This window comes from Microplitis mediator, chromosome 3 (assembly GCF_029852145.1).
Source record: "Microplitis mediator isolate UGA2020A chromosome 3, iyMicMedi2.1, whole genome shotgun sequence".
Lineage (NCBI taxonomy): Eukaryota > Metazoa > Arthropoda > Insecta > Hymenoptera > Braconidae > Microplitis > Microplitis mediator.
The window spans coordinates 2,019,823-2,041,914 of NC_079971.1; the positions used below are offsets into that span (position 1 = coordinate 2,019,823).

Sequence of the window (22,092 nt, forward strand, 5' to 3'; positions counted from 1 at the left end):
TAATAATAATAATAATAATAATAATAATAATTAAGAATAAAAAATAAAAATGACAATTAATAAATTTGCTGTCCCGGTGTCACTCATTACCAGGCTACAAGATTAAAAATATTTTTTTCTTTCTAAAATTAATAAAAAAACTAAACTAAAATATAAATTAAAAATTTATTTATTTTATAATTATATTATTACATAAAATACAACAGTATTCAGTTATTAGTAATTAAATAATAATTAGTAAAAGCCCAATTACTGACATGATAAATTCATTCACTTTCATTTAAAATTTAAAATTTTCTGCGTTTATTCATCGATTACTTTTTTTTTATCAAACAATTTCATTTTATAGGCCAAGTTTCTTTTGAAAAACTTCTTAGTAATTTTTTTAATGAACAGAGCCACTGATTTTTTGAAATAATTCAAAGATTGCTAATTTTTAAGGACGAGGACTGGATTATTTACCCAAGATAATTAAATAAAATTAAGTCCGACTGATACTCGGTCAATAATTGGGTCTTTTATTTTGATAGTTAATATTTTGATATATTATTTATTTAAAATATAATTTCTAGAGTCAGTTGCGTAGAGTGTTAATTTAGGCAGCTATAAAACAGATCTATTTTATTAAAGAAAATATGAATTTAAAAGAAGATAAGAAAGAACTGATTATATATTTATCTAAGAATAACTTATTGTAGTAAATAAGTATACTAATTATTTAAACAAAAAAGACAAAGTTTTTAATATTTTAAAAAGAGAAAAAAATAAATAAAATTTATTTGTATATAAAAAAATAAAGACAGTGAAATTGTAACGTTTGTTATATTTATTTTTATAATACATAATCATAAATTAAATTTCTAACACAAAAGAATAATTATCATTTTTTAAAATGCGACAAATGCTTTTTTTTTTCATTTACTTTAAATTCTGGTCATGGATTTAAAATGCTTGTTAATATTTACGTTTTATGTCAAAATAAGTCTATTTACTTTAATAGAATTTATAATTAAACGAATTTCGATTGTTCATAATTTTTAATATCAATAAAATTTATATTTTATTTCAAATAAAAATTTATTTTCACATTTATCAACGATCAACTCGATTAATTTATTTATTTTCATCTAATTATTAATTTTTATTAATAACTTTACTATTTACTAATCAACTAGTGATTTTATTTTTATTTGTAATTCGTCGTGATTGATATCAATTGCTAATATATCTATAAAACTCCAAAAAAATATATAAATCTTTCGATAATCGACTAACGAGTTGCCAAAGAAAATAATTGTAAATAAAATAGCGATTTTAAGGGCAAGCTGATCTGTGATACAAAAAAAAACGAGGATATTTTTGTGTGTTTTTTTTCAGAGTACGTTCTTTATTCAAATTTTCAAAATTAGTGACATTATTAAGCAACATTCCAAGAATATTCTGTTAAATTTTCATAAAAAAATATTAAAAAATAAGCCAGTGGTAGTGGGGAGAGACGAGTCACCTCAAAAAAAAGTCTTCATGCTTCATTTGAAATCAAAAAGCCAAAAAGATTTCTTGCGTACATAAATTTATCTTGGATTTGAACGAAAGATTTTTTTTTAAACTACTTATTTTTTAATTAAACAAAAAGAGCAATTTTTCGTAAAAATCAGAATTTTTTTATTGCGCCTTTACCAAAAATTCAAAAATGAATATTTTGTTCTTCGTTCAAATCCAAGATAAACTTCTGTACTAAAGAAATCTTTTTGATTTTTTTATTTCAGATGAAGCAGTCATGAGTTATCTTGCCTACGGCATGGAGACTTTCTTTGGTGACTCGTCTCTCCCCACTACCACTGGCTCATTTTTCAATATTTTTCTATGAAAATTTAGGAGAATATTCTTGGAATGCTGCTTAATAATGTCACAAATTTTAAGAATTTTAATAATGAACGTACTGAAAAAACACACACACACACAAAAATATCCTCTTTTTTTAGTCTCTCAGATCAGCTTCCCCCTTAATCATATTATTGTTACAATGATTGCTGATAAAAACATTATTAATATCAATATCAATATCAATATATGAAAATAATTAATATAAAACTGCAATCTACTTAAGCAATAGCTAAAAAAAACTAATATTGTCACTAATATAATTACGTAGCACTCTAATTCATCAATTCTATTGGCATCGACTTAAAATTTATCATTAATAATTAATAATCATTTTGATTAAAACTACAGCAATTATCTGACGGACGGAAAAAATTTAATATCGCCCTCTTTTTATATATCTCAACAAATATATTATAATTTTATTATCTTTATATATAATTTCATATTTTTAAAATACTTAATATACCGATTCGTCAGATTTAATTGATCTTGCTCTTGATTAATTCTCATTAACCAATAAATTTATATATTTTTTATTTATTTACATAATTTCTTTGTATTCCTGCGATGGAAGAGATCAGTTATATATTTTATTATAAATTTTATTATTCTTTCTTCTTTTAAATTAAAAATATATATATATTTATATGTTTCATTACTTATGCATATGGAGCAATGATTAATAGTTTTTATATTAATTATTTTACGTATCTACTTCATATTTTTATGTATGAAAATAATTTGTCAACGTATAACTCCCAACACCTTTTAACTGTATGTATATTATTAGTATTATTATGTTTGTTTGTATTTTTGTTTGTAAAATTTATAGTTTGTTAATTAATCAATATTATTTATGATCGATATTGATTTGACACAATTATTAAATCGATTTATTTCAATGAGAATTAAATTGATTTTAAATAAAAATTGACTTTACTTCTGCATTATTGTGAATTGACTTTGATAGTAAATTTATTGTTATTATTTTTACGTATCAGGAATAGGATCAATACTGATTCCTTTACGAAGATCTATCTCTCATCTGGACAGCGAAGAGCTTGCAAAAGAACGTCCACTTACAGCCGACTGAAGACTCATCATTGATCCCCTGTTAAATTTGAATGATAAAAATATATGAATTGAGTAGGGAGTATATTTTTATTTATTTAAAATAATTACCGATAATGCGCAGATGGTAATACTTCATAGAAGTACATTAGCTGAGCTTTGTGTGAGCTGATAGAAGGAAGAAATTCACCCTCATCTGGATTTTTCCATTGCAAAATATAAGTTCCAGGTTCTTGAATTATGTGTGTGCCCTTAAATTTAAAAAAACACTTAATTTTTAAATTCTAATAATTTTTTAGAGCCGACTCATTTTACCCTACATTAAAATTTCTTATCTTTTTATAACTGGGTCACAACGACCCATTATCAGATACTTGGAGATTAAAAAAAAAGTAAAACAACTCGTGTAAAAAAAATTTATTCCAAAAATCCTGGGAAATTTTTTTTTTTACCGTAAAAACTACAAAAGTTCCCCTTGAACTTCTAGTCAGTCTCAAGCTTGCAGTTCCACATTTTTTTTTACGGGTATTTTGTAGAAAAAAATTTTTTTTTTTTTACCTGAATACTTTCTCCGTCATGACAGACAACACTCGATTCAACTTTGACACAATTAACGCCTTCTTTCCACTCTTTCAATGAATCTGAATCAGCTGAAGTAACTTCCAATGATTCTGTGACAAAAAATGAATAAATATAAACAAAGTATATTTTTTATCAGCAATTAGATAGCAATTAAATAATTACCGTTGGTATTTGAGGCATCTGGTTTTTCATACAAAACAGTAAAGATAACATTGTGACGCATGACATCAAAGTCCCAAGTGAGCACAGCACCAGGGTCATTGGTATTGATAGCAACATGATGAACCTGACCGTGTGCTAAACTGATAGAATGATATAAACTGTGCTCATGATCATTAGAGGCTGCTTCTAGATCCAATCTGTATAAATTCTTGGGCACCACTCCCCCTTCCATAACATAAGTCTAAAATAATATGTCACATACAGTACATATTTAATAACTTCATTTGAAAATAAGGCTTCCATCGATTATTTAAAAAATGACAGACACTGCACTCATTCTATGCTTACAAATATAATAAATATGTAAATGTTTGTCATTGTAAAATGTGTAATTAATGTTTTGTATGAGACATTATTTTGATACGACAATTAGACAACAACAAGTATTGTGACAGACAAAAGATTTTAATCGGTAATTTAAAAATTTAAAGACAGTTTCGTGCGTTGTCTGGGTGTGTAATTTAAAAAGACGTCACGTTGCACGAGTGAACGATTTAATATAACGAATACATTTTTTGCACGTGATAATGATGATAAAAAACGTGATACATTGCATCATAAATTTATTTATTTTTTTTCTTTTGTTCTTTTTTTTTTAATAAATTAATCTTACGTTGTTATTTGTCACGATGTTAGAGTAATACCAAGTTGGTATGGTCAGTTCATCAACCAAAATACTGTCCTATCAGTTTATCAAAGTTTTATTAAATTATAATTAAGGTGAGACCCAGTACCCGATCAGAGAACTGGTACCCGATCACTCATGTATTTGTATATTTATATTTAGTCAAATTTTGTGAATATAGATATACAAATACACAAGTGATCGGGTACTAGTTCCCTGATCAGGTACTAGGTCTTTTATCTTATAAATATACAAATATATGGAGTAATCGGGTACTAGGTCTTTTAACTTATGTGCTTTTTTTTTTTTTAAGTCTAAGGTACAAGACCTGGAACCCGATTTAGGATCTAGTTCTTGATCTAAGAACTAGTACCCAATCAAGGAATTAGTACTCGATCACTCCATATATTTGTATATTTATAAGATAAAAGACCTAGTACCTGATCAGGGAACTAGTACCCTTATTATATATAAATATACAAATATATGAAGTGATTGAGTACTAGTTCCCTGATCGGGTACTAGATCTTTTACTTTACGTCTAAAAGTAAATTAACAGAATTAAAATTTATTACCTCGGATGGGCCACCGAGAAAATCGGGAATATATTCAGCATCGATGTAATCCGTTAGGCCTCCGTCATTCTGTTCTTGATAATCAGTTCCACAGTAAAATATAAATTTGTTTCTGGTATTTTCATCTGAAATCAACACGTTCATTAATTAATTTTTATCTTTACCCAATCAACACCATAATCAATTCGACTTACGTATAAATGTACTGATTAGTGTCCAAAGTATTGGGAAACATCTCGGAGCGCGAATTATCAAAACTCTACCCATTGTTTCTGGGTAATTTGCTTCGACGATTTCAATTATTCTTAGCAAAGCCTGCAATTATTTTATCAATAATATTTGCTTGTATTTTTTTTAACAGACATGCGGTAGTTATTTATTGATGTTCGCTTACTTTAATACCTGGACGCCATAAATGACGCATATTCAATCCTTCAAGATCGATAAGCAGACACCACTGGGACACTGGGTGTCCTAGGACAGTTGTTGCTTCTTCCATTAGTGACAGTCCTTCCTCGCAAATATGTAAAGCCTACAAGTGTTTAAATAAATTATTTAATGCCGGTTGAAGTTTCAAACTTGTGTTCGACGAATAATAATAAAAATAATAGCAGTGTAATTTTCATACCAGCAGCAATAATTCATCTTCACCGATCGATTTTAGCAAACCCTTGACGTCCATTTGTCCAAGTCGTAAAATATAAAGTGGACGGCCGTCTATTATAGACAATAATTTACATGTAGTGCTAGTATTTTTTTTTAGCTCAATAGTTCTATCGATTTTTTTTATATCTCACCCTTGTCGCAATGATGCCATCCGCCGGGAAAATAATCTTTTACGACCCGCGGAGCCTCGTATTCGTCAAGTAATTTGTCAATTTGAAATTTCTTGCGCCAATGAAGCGATTGGGTCAACATTTCCTTAGCTTTGTCAACCATAAATTCACGTGCGCGCAAAAAACGCAACAATGTCGCGTCATTTGGCACCGATGCGCCTCGCAATTCTTGTATACTTTGACGTAACTGCAACAATTTGCTCTCTTGCATTAAATCTAGTTTACCTAAATATCTTTCTATATAATCAGAGGATAATTTTATTTCTTTGTTGGTCGGCAATTTCGTTTCCGTTTCGACGGTATTTTGATCGTTGCTTTCTTCAGTCTCAACGCTAAAGAAAAAAATTTTATATAAATAAATTGTCTCATTTTGATTCCAAAAAACAAAATTTGAAGAAAATATTACTGACGTTTTTTCGTCATCGGGAGTAGGAACTTTTTCAGGCTCAACCCATGGCGCGACGTATGTCACCCCTTGTTCTTTCAATTCATTTATAAAATATTCAATTATTTCTTTGCCCTAAAATATTCAAATCAATAAAACTCATTTATTATTAAGTAATTACTCTGTTATTAAGTAAGTAATTGATTTAAAACCTTGGCTATATTTTGGGCGTACTGTTTCATGGCTAGTTTTTCCATTGAGTTTTCAAAGCCAAAGAAATTTTTGATATCCAAACTCGCTGTCTGCTCGAAACATGTCCACTCGCTATTTTCCGGATGTATCTAAAATATTTATCACAATAAATTAATGTATCTGATAATTAAATATTTATTTAAATGATGATAATTAATAATTAATAAAATTACTTACAAAGTATCTACATTTTTCAATAACTGTAACTCGTGATGAAAAACTTTCATTCCATGCTTCAATTTCTAAAATACTATTACGTCTGTCTAAGACATTTTTTTGTACAAAGTACACAAAGTCAACTCCGATAATCTGTTAAATTTAAAACAAATATTATTCTAGGAAATTAATTACTATCACTGCACTGTAAAAAATTTGCGGCGGGAACGCGGATTGAATCCTAAGCGGGTGATTTTTTTTTTATTAAATTTCCTCGGAGTGAAATTTACTCCGAAGGGAAGTTCATTTTAAAATTTAAACTCCGGTTCAGAGTAAAATTTAAAATTTTTTTAAGAAACTCCGGAACTCCGAGTGAATTCGGATTTAAATAAAATGTGGATTCACTTCCGATTTTTTACAGCGGACTAATTATAAAAAATAAGTAAATAAAAAAACCTTTTTCAATATATAAGGAGCTTCAACATTGAGTTTGCATCGTCTCTCAGTAGTTCTGATCGCTCCACCTTGACTTTCTTCATCTTTCGTAACGTCACATCCAACAAATACTGGAATTTGTGGACATGTGGGAAATCTTTTCTCGTACGCCTTTTTTTTTATCGTATATAAAAAAACAGAAATAAAATAGGCAGTAATTACTATCTAGCTAACAAGTGTCTATATGTATAATATATATATATATATATATATATATATATATATATCTAGTCTCTAGTATTTTAATGATTGACTATGGTCGTATCAAGTGATTGCTATAATCAATAGCGTGTCTGAAAATTACGATGATGAATAGCTTTATTATGACCAATCAAAATAATTTAACTCCTCATTCTATATTAATATAAATACCTTACAATATAATAAATATAGATATATATTTTTAAAAAAGTCAAGCTACTTACAAGCTTGACAAGCCACAAGCATTGATAAAAAAAAAGTAAGAGGATAACTGTTGATGATTTATGAATAATGAATAATGATAAGTGAAGTATGTAATGATCACAAGTATTTAAATGATGCTGAAAGTAGCCGACATCCCAGAATTTAAGTGTTTTTAATTACCGTTAATTGCCAGCTAAATTTTTTTAAAAATATACACTAAATTTTTGAAACTTTTCACATTAATTTTTTTGTGACAGTAAAGTCAGCGGACATCTGACAGTTTTTAAAACTTTTAAATAATAAGTAAAAATTTTTATAAAATAAAAATAAAAAAATTCATGCTTAGAAAATTCAAAATTCAAAATATGTAATTAAAAAATTGTCGTATGTCTGCATTGGCGCTCATAATTTTTTCAAATTTTTTCCTGTCAGTATTTACTTTTTTTTTATTTAAAATAATGAAATTTTTTTAATGACTGCTGTCAGCATCATGAGTTAATTACATATACAAAAAAAATATTTTCTTGCTCCAATAAAATTTTTTATTCAATTTAAAATGCAAAAAATTTATGATACTGAAGTTAGCCGACATCTAATAATTTTTGAATGATTTTTTAAAACGATAAATTATAAAAAAAAAATATTTTGAAAAATTGCACCTACAGCTTTTTTAATTTTCTACATGTGCATATTTTTTTTTTTTTTTTTTTTTTTTTTTTGTAATTGACATTGAAAAAAAAAAACCAAAAATTGTTAATTGTCTGCTAACTTCAGAATCATAAAAATTTCATAATACTGAAGTGAACCGACGTCTGATAATTTTTCGATTTTTTTCTAAGCAATAAATTATTGAAAAAAAAAATATTTGAAAAATTTGCACCTGTAGTTTTTTAAATTCTCTACATGTGCATATTTTTATTTGTTGTATTTTTGTATTTGATTTGTTGAAAAAAAATCCAAAAAATTTTAATTGTCTGCTAACTTCAGGATCATCATAAAAATTCCTTAGGGCAAATAAAAATTTTTTGTATCAATAATTTTTTTCTGCGTAGATAAAATTTTAAAAAAATAAATCCAGTATGTAAATTAACATGTTAAGTATTTTAAAAATGAAAACTGTTATTGTTTGTGAATATCAAGGTTTTAGTCCAAGTTCAAAGACTGACCTTTGACATTAAATAAGTTTTAAAGTAAAGAAATAAATAAACAAAGTAAATGTGCATAAGGTAAAAAGTTAAACTTTATACTGTTTACTATTAAACGGCGTGCAGTATAAATTGGCATTGGCATTATATACCCGCGTTCACATGCTTATTATACATACTATAAGTTAGAAGAAAGTAGGTAGCTGGTACGAGAGATGAATGTTTGATGACAGGATAATTATTTGAAGGCTACAAACACTATCTATAATAATAAACGCACCAGCATAACAAGTGCAAATGGGTGTTTGTAGACCCGTACGGGTGACTGGTACTGTTGAACCATTTTATCTTTTTTCTTAAACTTTTTCTATACAACTGGTCAAGTTTCACAACACGTTCACTTTTTAGTTTACGTTACTTTGTTTTTTATTTTTTAATTTTTAAAAACTCGGGTTTTTAAGCTGTCACTTTAAAGTATAACTGCAGAACTAATTTGTATTATGACTAATTGGATATTGAGGTATTGTTTAGGAAGTAAATAAAATAATTTTATTTTTTTAGGTCGGCTGTTAATCCAATTGTCACAACTCGAGATATCACGGACGAATGTAACTCTGACGGCTGTGGCTCTGATGCGATGTCGCCACACGAGGTGACGAGGTCTTTAAATTTTAAGTCTTGTTTACAATTAACGATTAATTTAACTGTAATTAGTTATTTTTAATTAATTAATGACAGGAAATAGTTAAATTTAAATATTAATTACTGTAAATAAAGTAATAATACTATTTGAGTCATTATTTTTTGTCTGTGAAATTCGGAAATTCAAATCTCCCGCGCGCGACTTTTTTTTGACATGAACGTCAGCCTTTAAAAAAAATACAAAACACATGTAATTTCTGTTGTGTAACAATTGATATGTAAAAAAATGTATCGTTACTTATTAAGTATTTAGATAAATAAAAAATGATTAATTTTGAATTTTTAAATTATCTAATACGATGACAGTTAAATTTTTGAATTAAAAATAATTTTGTTTGTAGACTTGTTTTTTTGAATAGATTTTTAATTTAATTTTTGGAGTAATTTTTTGACGAGCCGTAGACATGACAAACTTCTTATTAATTTTATTTATACATATATTTATATTTACAAATGTATCAGCTTCTACGGGTGATAGATCACAATTTTACAGGCAGTGTTTGATTGTTTGTTATTCCAGTAGTTGTAAGCACAGTAAGTAAATATCAGACTTCTGTTTTCATTTTTTGTAAGCAATTTAAATATTTATTTTTTAAATTTATGATACTGAAGTTTTCTGACGTCTAATAATTTTTAGATTTTTTTCAAAACGTCAAATTGTAAAAAATTGCGCCTACAGTTTTTTAAAATTTCTACATGTGCATTTTTATTTTTTTTTGTGATTGATTTGCTAAAAAAAATCCAAAAATTATGATCCTGAAGTTAGCAGACATTTAAAAATTTTTGAATTTTCGTATTTCAACAAATCAATTGTAAAAAAATAAAATAAAAATATGCACATGTAGAAAATTTTAAAAACTACAGGTGCAATTTTTTCAAATATTTTTTTTTCATGTTTTATCGTCTAAAAAAAAATCCAAAAATTATTAGACGTCTGCTAACTTCAGTATCATCAAAAATTTTGAATTGTCTGTTAACCAGGACCATAAAGAATTTTCAAAAGTTCTCTGTACGTTTTTTTTAAAAATTGTACTAATAATTTTTACAGACGTTGACTTTGAAATCGTCTCATTTGATGACGATGGATTTTTATCGTGGTCATGTGAAGAAAATTGCCGATATGATTGCATGTGGGAAACAGTCAATCATTTTACTGAACACGGACTTAAAGTTCCGCAATTTCATGGCAAGGTATTAATTTATATAAATCTATAATTTACTGATTTACTTACTAATTAATTAATTGATTAACGAAATTACTATTTTACAGTGGCCATTTATTAGAATGTTTGGATTCCAAGAGCCAGCGTCAGTAATATTTTCAATTTTGAATTTCTATGCGCACATTATGATGTACCGTAAATTTCGTCGGGAAATAAAATCGTCTATGCCAATGTCTTTAATCTGGACTTATTTTACTGTCGTAAGTATCAATTTTTAATTAAAAAATAAAAGAAAATTCATTATGAGTAAATTCTAATTTTTCAAAAATAATTTTGAAGGTTTGTTTGAATGCTTGGTTCTGGTCAGCAGTTTTCCACGCAAGAGATAAACCATTTACCGAAGTGATGGACTACTCTTGTGCATTTACGATGGTCATAACACTTTTATACTGTATGCTGATAAGAATATTTTATAAAAACAATAAATTATTTGCTGTGATAACTTTCGGGTACATCAGTATGCTCTCCGTTCATTTGTCCCATTTGTGGTCAGGGAAAATTAACTACGGATACAATATGAAAATTAATATAGTATTTGGTAATTAAGTAAAAAAATATTTAAAACCTAAACGTTATCATTTAGATAATTAAGTTTACAAGTTTAATTATGTTCATAATTAGAATATTTTTTTTTTAATTGACGTCAAATCATAAAATATTTTTGCCCACAGGATTTTTGACGTTTCTTATCACAGTTATTTGGTGGTATCGTAATTCTTCAAAACTTACTCATTCTTATCTTATCGGATGGTTTACTATCTTGACTGTGGCTGTTACTCTATTAGAGGTAGCAGATTTTCCTCCAATATTTTGGACCCTTGACGCCCATGCCCTCTGGCACGCTTCCACTGCTCCTCTTGTTTATCTTTTATACAAGTAAATAATTATTTACAGTGAAATCTGGTTGTAAGCAACATCGGAAGCTCTACTAACTTATATAAATTTTATTTTTTCCTGTAAGTAAGAGTACACAAAAAAATCAGGAGTGATTACGGATTTTATTTAAATCCGAATTTACTCCGTCAGAGTTTTGGAGTTTAAAAAAAAAATCACTTCGTATACGGAGTGAATAGGGAGTTTGTCTCTTCAGCGGAGTGATTTCGGAGTGATCTAGATTTTATTTAAATCCGTATTCACTCCGATTTGGAGTTTTTAAATTAAACTCCTCTTCGAAGTAAATTTTACTCCGAGGGGATTAAATGAATAAATAGTCGTCTGCTTCATATTCACTCCGCATTCACTCCGCAAATTTTTTACAGTATCGACAGAAAAATTGCTTATAACCAGATTCTACTGTATTTGAATTTAAAAATAACATATATATTTTATGATAATAATTTTATTAAATTATTAATTACAGATTTATGATCTCAGACTGCCATTATTTAAGAAAGCAATATAGTTATCAGGTAATATCAGACATTCATGTTGAGTAATGAGTAGAATAAATATAATACTTAATTTAATTTTGTAAATAATAGACATTTGTAGGTAGAAAATGAATAAAAAAATTTTTTTATTTTTTTATATTTTTACAATAACTTTCTTTCATTTTTTTTACTACAATTTCTTATCTAATAGATTTGTATCAAATAATGGATACAAAGAACAGTTGATAAAAATGAAACATTTGTTTTTTTTTTACATAAAATATGTGAATAATTGTCAGGTGATTCCTTAAAAAATATATGACGTATGCACAAGCTGTGATTAAGATTCAATGGCCTCTACAAAACAAAATAAACAACATTTGATTTTAAATGGCAAGACTCAAGAAAGTCTACGTGTTTTAAATCAATACTTAGATAATTGTATCAAATTTAATTGCATTGTCGTTGAAAAATTAATTCAATTTTAAATTGAATTCGCTACTAGAATTTTAATTAACATTAAAATTATTTATTTTCTATTTTTTACAATAAATTTACTGCATTAAATGTTTTAGTCTCAGGAAGACATTTTTGATACTTAATAGTTTTTATATAAATATAGAAATTAGAATAATTAAAAGCTTGAATAAATTTTAGAGGGAATGTTTTTTACAACGATGTCAAATATCTAAAAAAAATGTTTAATGACAATGAAGTAGTGAGTAATTAATTAATAAATATTTAAGTACCAAAATGCAGTATAATTTTTCTCTTTTTTAAAAATTATCAACATGATTTTAAATGTCAACAATTTAAATATTTTTATTTTTACAACGATAATTTTATCGTTTTATTTCTCGAATAAATTTTCTTACTTACAAATAATTTTTTGTTAATAAAAAAAAATTATTTATAAAAAATTTTCGCCTATAAATATTTAAAAGTATAATAAAAAAATAATCTAGCAAAATTTGATTGTCTCTAATAATTAAAACATAACAATTTAAATATCTATCAATTTTTTAAAATCGAATAAACCTAATGAATGTGTAACGCTGCCTTTTATAATAATTAATTTTAATTAAATTTTTTTTTTATAAATATACTAGTAAGTATATTTTAAAAATAAACAATCAAACTCACTAGATTGTTTACTTAAATTAATAAAAGTAAAAGTATTAAATAGTGCCAATGATTGTACTCATGTAACTTAAGTAATAAATGAAGTGTTGGATTTATGATTATGATTAAAAAACGATATTGAGGAAGATATTTAACTTTTAATAGTAATAGTAATTTGTTCTTTCTTCTGTTCTGTCATTTTTTTTTTCTTTATAAATATAAATACTTTGTATGTAATCAGTATCGATGTAAGCGGGCAGAGTCGTTCAACCCGTGTAGAAAAAATTTTTATTCATAGATAATTCAGATATTAATTTCATCACGAAACTCAGATCCTGACACAAATATGATAACAGAATTAATACAGCAAAAATTTAGTCAAGTTTCTATCAAAGTCATCCCGTCCAATTAAAAGACGTAATAAATTAATTTTAGAATTAATACAGATCTACTAGACGAAAAGTTCACACGAATCATGTCCACAAGACCCCACTGTAACTAAAAAAATTTGTCCCTTACTGTGTTTTGAAATTGGACAGCCGAGTTGTTGGAACAAATTCATAATGAAAGTCATATTTGTTACACGATCTGAGTTTCCAAATGAAATTCAGATCTAGATTCATTATGAAAAAAATTTTTTACACCGGAAGTCATCAGTCTTTATCCGAAAAAATACTCATATATATTTTTTTTATCGCCAGTGATCGAAGACACTGAGGTAAAAGACCTAGTACCCGATCAGTGAACTAGTACTCGATCTCTCCATGTATTTTTATATCTATATTTAGTAAATATAAATATACAAATATGAGTCATTGAGTACTAGTTCTCTGATGAGATACTGGGTCTCTTACCCTAAATCTATTATTTAATAAAAAAAAAATCATTTAGCACCATAGATTAAATCTTTTACTTAAAAATATTTTTTTCTCTTTAAAAAAGAAACATAAATTTATACACTGACTCGTCCAGCACCCAGTGTTTATGCGATCAAATATCTATAAAATTCTCCCGTCAATATCGCATCAGTTAGACATCATTTTTTTTTTATATCACTTAAATGCAAGGCATAATCAATTATTTTAATTAATAATTAATTAATTAATTAGTCAATAAAATTAAAGTAATCGCGGGTATAAATACATACGGCCATGTAAGTAATAACACGATCCAGTCTTCCGAAGAACACTTGATGTTTAAATAATTCCGTGAATTATAAATATAAATATGTATATATATATATATTTATATATAAGTATAAAATGCAATTGAGATGGCATCTTTGTGCTATCAATTTTTTTGCTCTGGAAGTTCTCACTCGGGAAAATTTTCTCTTTAAAGTCAACGATTTTTTTTAATAATTAAATTAGTGTTTAAATAAAGCTTCGTGCTCTGGATTATCATCTCTATGCTTCTCTAAATTACCAGACAGAGTAGGATCAGGCCTACGCCTCTTAAAGAATCCTAGTTTCCATAATATTAGTGTCAGTAATATCAATAATAATAATCCAGCACAAATAGCGACTATTATTATCCAAATTGGCACCGGTTCACTGTCTTGTTGATCGCCTAGATCTGGATACGCTATCGTTTCCGCCTGTTAAATATAAATGTTTTAATAAAATAATAATAATATTTAATGGACACTAATAATACGTACCGTAGCCTGGTCGTTTTTTAAATTTTCCTGCTGGATTTCAATATTCGGAGGGATTACGATTCTAGCATTGGAGCCGATTTTAACCTGGTCAACCTTCGGATAGTCCTCGACGAGCGTTGAATTCCACAGCCTGTAGTTAACAGTAAAGAGAAAATGAATAAATATGATGAGTCATAAATATACTGTCAATGAATTTTAAATACTCGAGAGTTTTATTAAACATATGACTTATGTTTATACAAAGACAGTGTTTTTAAATACATACCTTGCCTTCACAGTAATGGTCGCTTCTTGTTTACGTTGTAAGTTATAAATAATGCATTTAATGTCAAAGCATTTAGCAGTCCCTGTTTTACAATTCTGTAAATTAAAATTATATATTTATTTTTAATTTTAATTCATTAATTATTAAGTAAAGAATTCTATTTTTATTTTTATCTATCTTCTGGTTAAAAACTCCGATTTAATTCGATTGGAAAATTTGAATTTCATCAGGAAGTTTCAAATGAGTTCAATTGAAAGTTAATTGAAAAAAAAAATTCTTACTATCCGATAAAATCCCATGGAATTTCAATCGAATATTTGGAACATTCCCGCGTGATTTTGATTGAATTTTTGTTTCCGATTGAATCTGATAGAAATTCAATTGAATTTCAATCGAACACTTGAAAAATTCCCGCGCAATTTTGATTGCATTTTTATTTCCGATTGAATCTGATAGAAATCCAATTGAGTTTCAATCAGATTCAAAGTTTTTAATCCTGATTACGTACCATAGAAACAATTTGCCGTGAATGACCATCACGATCAGTTGTCATTCTCGTACTGACAACCTTCTCAATATCCCGTCGATCTCTGATGTGATTAATTGTCCGATTGCGGTAATAATTAACAGGAGAGCTTGTCGTTGATGGGAATGGATCCAAATCATCATAACTGACACTGCCAAGTAATTTCAGTGGATTTACAACATAACCAGGTGGTAAAATGCATTCTCCATCGCCAACATGACTTACTGTCGGCATTTCCTCGAGATACAACAGCCACTTGCCGTGTTTTTTGTCATTAGCAACCTCGTAAGGCCAAGAAATTACAACTTCTACGGTCCTCACTTTCCACGGGCCCTCGTTGAAGACTTCATACATGTGCGATACTTTAGGGCCGACTTCATTCAAATGTTTTATCGCAGATTCTCCAACAACCGGACCACCGTAATAAGCCCACTGAGTTTTCGCGCTTCCTTTTATTGACAATTCCGCGCGTTTTAGTACGATCGCTTGCAATCGAATCGGTTGTTTTTCCTGGACTTCTTTGGATGTTGAGTTGGCAAAAATAACAAAATTCAATTGCGGCTCGTTGTCTTCGACTCCTTTGGGGTCGAATCTCACTTGAACATTGACAGCGTTGTCTTTTCTGAACGGATTACCAATGGAACAAATTACTAATGTTGAATTATAGAGATTGCAGATAATCGACTCGTTACTTTTACTTGCAATGTAATTAAGACTAGGCGAGTGACTTATAAACAATTGCGCTTCATATGCAGACTCTCCAATATTGACAGTATTGACATCAACAACAACCTCTTCCACTTCACCCAACAACAATTCATAGAAATTTGGCTTGACAACTGACGCAGATAAATTTAATTTCGCGTCAACTTGTAGATCACTTTCACATATTTCATTGTCACCGCAATCTTTTTGAAACGTCGCTTCAAATATTCTTGCGGCTTCTTGTTGATTTAATATCGGATAATTATTAATGTCTGGTAATAAATTTCCCTCAGCTGGCATTATCGGCTCTTCTTGTACTAGGGTATAATTCAAGCGGAATTTAATTGGCGATTGTATGTCACGCGTGTTCTCTTTCAAATAAACGATCTCACGCTGACAGTGCATCAGTTTTGTCGGGTCTAATGTCACTGTACGATTAATATAATGGGGTTTATTTTTACCAAAACCAAACCATACACGCGAGAATTTTTTCACACCAGAGTAAGTTTCAGCTTCGATGTGATAATTCAGTTTGAGATTAAGCATTCCCTCATTGCGAGTCAGTGATTCTGTTTTGCAGCAGGCTTCGAAAGCAAAACACGTGTGATTTGATGTGGGATCTGATGAACACCCGAATTTATTTGGATCAATGGCCTCTATTTTGTCCTGATAAGTGCCGTCTTTGCGAGCGTATCGCACTGAAGTTGTGATGTCGATTATTTTTCTTGCACGCAGTAGAGCAACGGCATCATCATCATAAGCACCAATTAATAAATCAGGGTAACCATTTTTGTCCATATCAATTCCACCGCTCAACGAGTAACCGAATGTACGCAAAGGTACTGGAGTGTCTTCTGAATGTATAACTTGTGATGGCGTTGTTATGATTCCATTTTTGGACCCCAGATAAATATAAACAGTGCCTTTGCCTTCGTAAGGTGCACCTATAGCTAAATCTTCATACCCATCTTTATTTAAATCACGTAAGTTAGCCAATGCGAATCCAAAACGTGATTCTTCACGACCTACTAGCTTTGTTGGTTTACATTTATCATTATCTTTGTTGTGTCTACACAAGGATGTGTAAATATAAACAGCACCACCTTCAGCTTTATTGAAGTAAAACGGAGCAGAGACAATCAAATCTGTTATTTCATCGCCATTGACATCAGCAGCGGCTATTTCGTAACCGAAACTCGAGGCGAATTGCTCGCCATTCAAAACTAGTGCGACATCCATGTCAGGACGTGAATTTTGACGGGTCAATACCACAACTTGTCCAGTTCCATTTGATCTAGGAGCACCGGAAGCGTATGCCAGACCTTTACCAAAGAAATTACCGACAGTGACAGACATTCCCAGATAACTGTACTTGCTAACAGGTGATGCGTCTTGCATTGGCGCATTATAGACAGTGTTGTCACGCAATAAAAATTCATCTGATACCGTGAAAACGTACATGGTACCACGCCAGGTGTGTGGACCAGGTGTACCAATCACGACACGATCCTCTGGTGTTAATATTCCACTTGTTCCAGCTTGACAGTATCCGAATTGCTCGTGAGCTTTCTTCGTTGGTTTTCCCGAGCAGGGTTTTTTCAAGTCGTCGTACTGGAGGTCCTGGGTCAAAATGTAGCAGTGTCCTTGGCCCCATTGTGAGTCCGCTGTTTTTACTATGTGCCGATGGGCGCAGACCATAACTTTACCACCGACCCCTTGACTTCTTACTGTCACCCCAAGCCACTGTCCGTCTTTTATCTCGTCGTTTCCCGGGGGAATTAATTCATCGGAATCAATATCTATAGAAAATAAAAATATTAATGATGGATTCATTATTTAAAAATATGAAAAATAAAAAATTAATCTTGCAAAATTATATTGTTAGTTGTCGTAATGTATTTTATTTTTATGATTTTCTTTGCAGTCTCTTGCATGATGATGATCAATGAAAATGACGATGATAATGAGATAGCGTTTAATAAAATATGTAAACATTCGTGTAAAATTAGTATTAGTAAATAGCATTAAAATAATTTAAGCGGACAAGCCAAGTGCTGAATAAATAATAAATAAATAAATTAGTTTAATTATTAAATTTATTTTTATTAAATAATTATTTTAATTACGGTATTTAAATAGCGTGCCATTGAAGCATATGCATGATGCTATTTCATGCTTAATTATTTTTACTTGCTTTCATTTAATAAAACAAAATGAGCATAGCAAATGCCCGAAAAAATATAAACGAAATAAATAAAAAAAAATATGAAATAAATTGAATATTTATTTTCTTTTCATTCAAAGAATCTCCCATTGATTAACTTACTTGGATCAATTAGACCGTCTTCAGCTGTTAAGAGACAATCATAAAAATCTTTTAAAACATTATTTCATTGATAAAATAATAATCATTGATTTTAAATTAATACTACTTCTTTCTTTATATTTTTAGTAATAAACAATGGCAATAGTTAATTTTAGCTTAATACATATATTATTAATTGTGTAAATCTACCTACATATGACACATTAATTAATATAAAAATTAATACTTGTAATAATAACAATAATAAATATTATATTATTAAATTATTATATATTACAGAAATAGAAATACATATATTACGTAATATTTATATGATATGATATATACTGTTACACCAATCATTCCCATTGTTAGACTGACGTCTGTCTGTTTATTAATAGACTAGCGTTTAATATCCTATTAATTTATTCATTTTATTCTTTAACCCTTTAACGGAGTCATTTTTACTTGTTTGTAAATTACATAATATTTATCTACACATATATATACATAAATATATATAGACTCTTTATAATTATTATCATACAGCCAAGAAATTCCATGAGTGTAAATGCAGCACATGAGACTAATTTTAAATAAATAAATAGGGTATTGGTACCATTTTTGGACACTTTAGGGCGAGTTTTGGACATTGAAAAATTAATTTACAAATGTCTACCTGATACTTTTATCATACAATGGAAATTTTATTTTATACTTTTTTATTAATTACAATAAAGTATTAAAGGTCCAAAAATGGAGCAGTGGCTACAAATGGTACTTCTACTTTAAATTAAAGTAAAAAAACGCGTGTACTGAATTTTTTATGATCCTGAATTTAGCAGACAATTAAAAATTTTTTGATGCAATTTTCAATTAGTTAATTACGAAAATCAAAAAAACTAAAAATATTCACTTGTAGGAAATTTAAAAAACTATAAGTGCAATTTTTTTAAATATTTAATTTTTTTATAATTTATGGTTTTTAAAAATTCAAAAAATTATTAGATGTCGGCTAACTTCAGTATCATAATTTTTTTTTCACCAAAATACGAATTTTTTAATTTTTATTATGATCCTGAAGTTAGCAGACATTTAAAAATTTTTGAATTTTCGGATTTCAACAAATCAATTGCAAAAAAATAAAATAAAAATATGCACACGTAGAAAATTTTAAAAACTACAGGTGCAATTTTTTCAAAATTTTTTTTTTTGTGTTTTATCGTCTAAAAAAAAATCCAAAAATTATTAGACGTCTGCTAACTTCAGTATCATATTTTTATTTGACTTTTGTTTTATTTGTTTATTCAAAAATTTAAAAAATTGCCGCTTGTTAGTTCTATTGTCTATCGACACTCATGAAATTACGCACATTAATAAAAAAATTAATTACCGGGAATTTAAAAAAAATAGTTTTTTTTTTAGTCCGCTAAAGAGTTAAGAATATAAAAGTATAATAAAGAGTATATTTAAATATATGAGTACTTACCTTGTCGACCATCAGTAATAACTTGAACACAATCCCGTGAATTTGTGGTCAATGGACACTGCCACAATGCCCCAGATCTATTAGTACCAGGTTGTCTATTTTGATCCAAAGGTGCGCCGACTAAAATCCTGAAATTTAAAATATCGTTACTACATCAGGTTTAACAAAATATCAAAACAGGATAAAATTTTGAATGCCAATAAAAGTAAAACTAAAACACTGACCTAAATTAGCAAATTAAAATAAATTTAAATACTTAAAAGATGACTAAGACATTTATCTACCCATCGCGTAATGCAGTAATCCGAGATATAAGTTTTTACAAAGAAATATTTATTTACTGAGTATGAACGAGGCAGTCATGTTCTATCGCATCATCATAGTAAATTTATATGATAAATATGTGTCTTGTTCTTGTCCATTTGACCTCTAGATCAGTCTCTCATTTAATTTTTATAATCTAAATCTACAGTAACATAAAAAAAACCAGTCATGCATTAGTTATCTCATTCATACTCCCACTCTTCACAATGGGGAACCATAAACCGATAAGATCATTTGTACATCATCCTCATCTTGAAATAAAAAAATAGGCACGCGTCTGTTATCAAACCAGTTGAGGTCTACTATTTTTACAGCTTGATAAATCCTAAAGAAAAACTAAAGACTAAATAAATTAAATTATCTCAACTAATTTAAGCTTACCAGCTTATTGACTTGTTATCATTCTCAAGTATTTCTTGGTGCTCTGCTACTGAGTACCCAAAATAAGATTCACTCTTTCCTCGTTTGATAACAGGTATCCTCCACTCGAGATTGAAACCCAACGCTCCATAAATCAGCACAAAAATAATCCAAGCCAGCTTCATATTTTTAAAATTATTTATTATAATTTTAAAAAATATATATCAAGTTAAATGATAACTGATCACACTAGAGCTTCTGCGCTATTTTTTCCTGGCTATCATAAGTCTGAAAATGATGTTGACGTCAACAAACGACTTGTTATATCCAGGTGACACTAAAATACTGAAGATAAATTACAAACGAGAAAATACGCCCACTCACTCTCACGATCCGGCGTCGACTGAAACTCTTTTTCCTCTTCCTCTCTGCTCTTTACTTGTACAATTATGTTACTACTCTCGAGTTGAGTCTCATTGATGTTGGATAGAAGACCAACCTTAGAAAAGAGAGAGCTTGATAATCCACTGGCTCTTAATGCTCATTTTATTTTTTTTAAAAATCCGCACCCACGCACCAGCCCTCTGTGCACAGCAAAAAATTAACGATCTTCAATAAAAAAAAAATTCAAACCTTTCTCTTAAAAGTTTAAAAAAAAGACCAAAGACCCTGAGTTTAAACACCAGACTCTTGACTGCTGCTGAACTATTTCTGTCTCTTTCTTTTCTCTCTCTCTCAATTTAAAATGATACTGAAGTTAGCTGTTGATACATGATACTGAATTTCGCCGCCATCTGATAATTTTTGAATTTTTTTAAAAATGACAGCTTATAAAAAAAAAAATATTTAAAAAATTGCACCTATAGTTTTTTAAATTTTCTACATGTGCATATTTTTAGTTTTTTTTTGTTTTGCCTCTGATTGGTGTAAAAAAATTCAAAAATTTTTAATTGTCTGCTAACTTCAAGATCACGTTGATACTGAAGTCAGCTGACGTCTAATAATTTTTTGATTTTTTTTTTAACAATAAATTATGAAAAAAAAAAATATTTAAAAAAATTGCACCTGTAGTTTTTTTAATTTTTTACATGTGTATATTTTTATTTTATTTTTTTGCAATTGATTTTTTGAAAAACAAAAATTCAAAAATTTTTAAATGTCTGCTAACTTCAGGATCATAGTCAGCTGACGCCTAATAATTTTTTGATTTTTTTTTAACAATAAATTATGAAAAAAAAAATATTTGAAAAAATTGCACATGTAGTTTTTTAAATTTTTTACATGTGCATATTTTTATTTTATTTTTTTGAAATTGATTTGTTGAAAAACAAAAATTCAAAAATTTTTAAATGTCTGCTAACTTCAGGATCATAATTTAAAATATTTCCTAGGGTCCCTTGATAGTTTG

The 22,092-nt window shown here is 28.4% G+C and overlaps 3 protein-coding genes across 10 annotated transcripts; 1 reads left to right on the forward strand and 2 right to left on the reverse strand.

The window, feature by feature from the left end:
* Positions 1 to 803: 803 nt before the first annotated feature.
* LOC130666109 (protein real-time) lies at positions 804 to 9,255 on the reverse strand. 2 transcript variants are annotated; one of them, XM_057466818.1, is made up of 15 exons: positions 8,914 to 9,255; positions 7,045 to 7,194; positions 6,610 to 6,741; positions 6,393 to 6,521; positions 6,206 to 6,315; positions 5,757 to 6,127; positions 5,588 to 5,676; positions 5,354 to 5,491; positions 5,154 to 5,274; positions 4,960 to 5,084; positions 4,373 to 4,441; positions 3,700 to 3,940; positions 3,514 to 3,626; positions 3,067 to 3,206; positions 804 to 2,995 (listed from the first exon to the last, which is right to left on the reverse strand). In XM_057466818.1, the coding sequence occupies exons 1-15, from the start codon at positions 8,974 to 8,976 to the stop codon at positions 2,926 to 2,928; spliced, it is 2,061 nt and encodes a 686-aa protein (XP_057322801.1). In that variant the 5' UTR covers positions 8,977 to 9,255; the 3' UTR covers positions 804 to 2,925. The 2 variants fall into 2 exon arrangements, with proteins under 2 accessions (XP_057322801.1, XP_057322802.1); XM_057466819.1 differs by lacking the exon at positions 4,373 to 4,441 and having other exon boundaries at positions 8,914 to 9,254.
* A 255-nt stretch (positions 9,256 to 9,510) lies between these two features.
* On the forward strand, positions 9,511 to 12,813 carry LOC130666110 (post-GPI attachment to proteins factor 3). 4 transcript variants are annotated; one of them, XM_057466823.1, is made up of 7 exons: positions 9,511 to 9,869; positions 10,384 to 10,526; positions 10,606 to 10,758; positions 10,838 to 11,096; positions 11,230 to 11,345; positions 11,919 to 11,967; positions 12,228 to 12,813. In XM_057466823.1, the coding sequence occupies exons 1-6, from the start codon at positions 9,740 to 9,742 to the stop codon at positions 11,958 to 11,960; spliced, it is 843 nt and encodes a 280-aa protein (XP_057322806.1). In that variant the 5' UTR covers positions 9,511 to 9,739; the 3' UTR covers positions 11,961 to 11,967; positions 12,228 to 12,813. The 4 variants fall into 4 exon arrangements, with proteins under 4 accessions (XP_057322806.1, XP_057322805.1, XP_057322804.1 ...); XM_057466821.1 differs by having other exon boundaries at positions 9,513 to 9,869; positions 11,230 to 11,434; XM_057466822.1 differs by having other exon boundaries at positions 11,919 to 12,813.
* LOC130666108 (integrin alpha-PS1) lies at positions 12,051 to 21,379 on the reverse strand. 4 transcript variants are annotated; one of them, XM_057466816.1, is made up of 9 exons: positions 21,318 to 21,335; positions 21,069 to 21,183; positions 20,706 to 20,972; positions 20,001 to 20,128; positions 18,533 to 18,556; positions 15,484 to 18,005; positions 14,976 to 15,070; positions 14,711 to 14,840; positions 12,051 to 14,647 (listed from the first exon to the last, which is right to left on the reverse strand). In XM_057466816.1, the coding sequence occupies exons 3-9, from the start codon at positions 20,867 to 20,869 to the stop codon at positions 14,417 to 14,419; spliced, it is 3,294 nt and encodes a 1,097-aa protein (XP_057322799.1). In that variant the 5' UTR covers positions 20,870 to 20,972; positions 21,069 to 21,183; positions 21,318 to 21,335; the 3' UTR covers positions 12,051 to 14,416. The 4 variants fall into 4 exon arrangements, with proteins under 4 accessions (XP_057322799.1, XP_057322797.1, XP_057322798.1 ...); XM_057466814.1 differs by having other exon boundaries at positions 21,069 to 21,379; XM_057466815.1 differs by having other exon boundaries at positions 21,049 to 21,379.
* Positions 21,380 to 22,092: the final 713 nt, after the last annotated feature.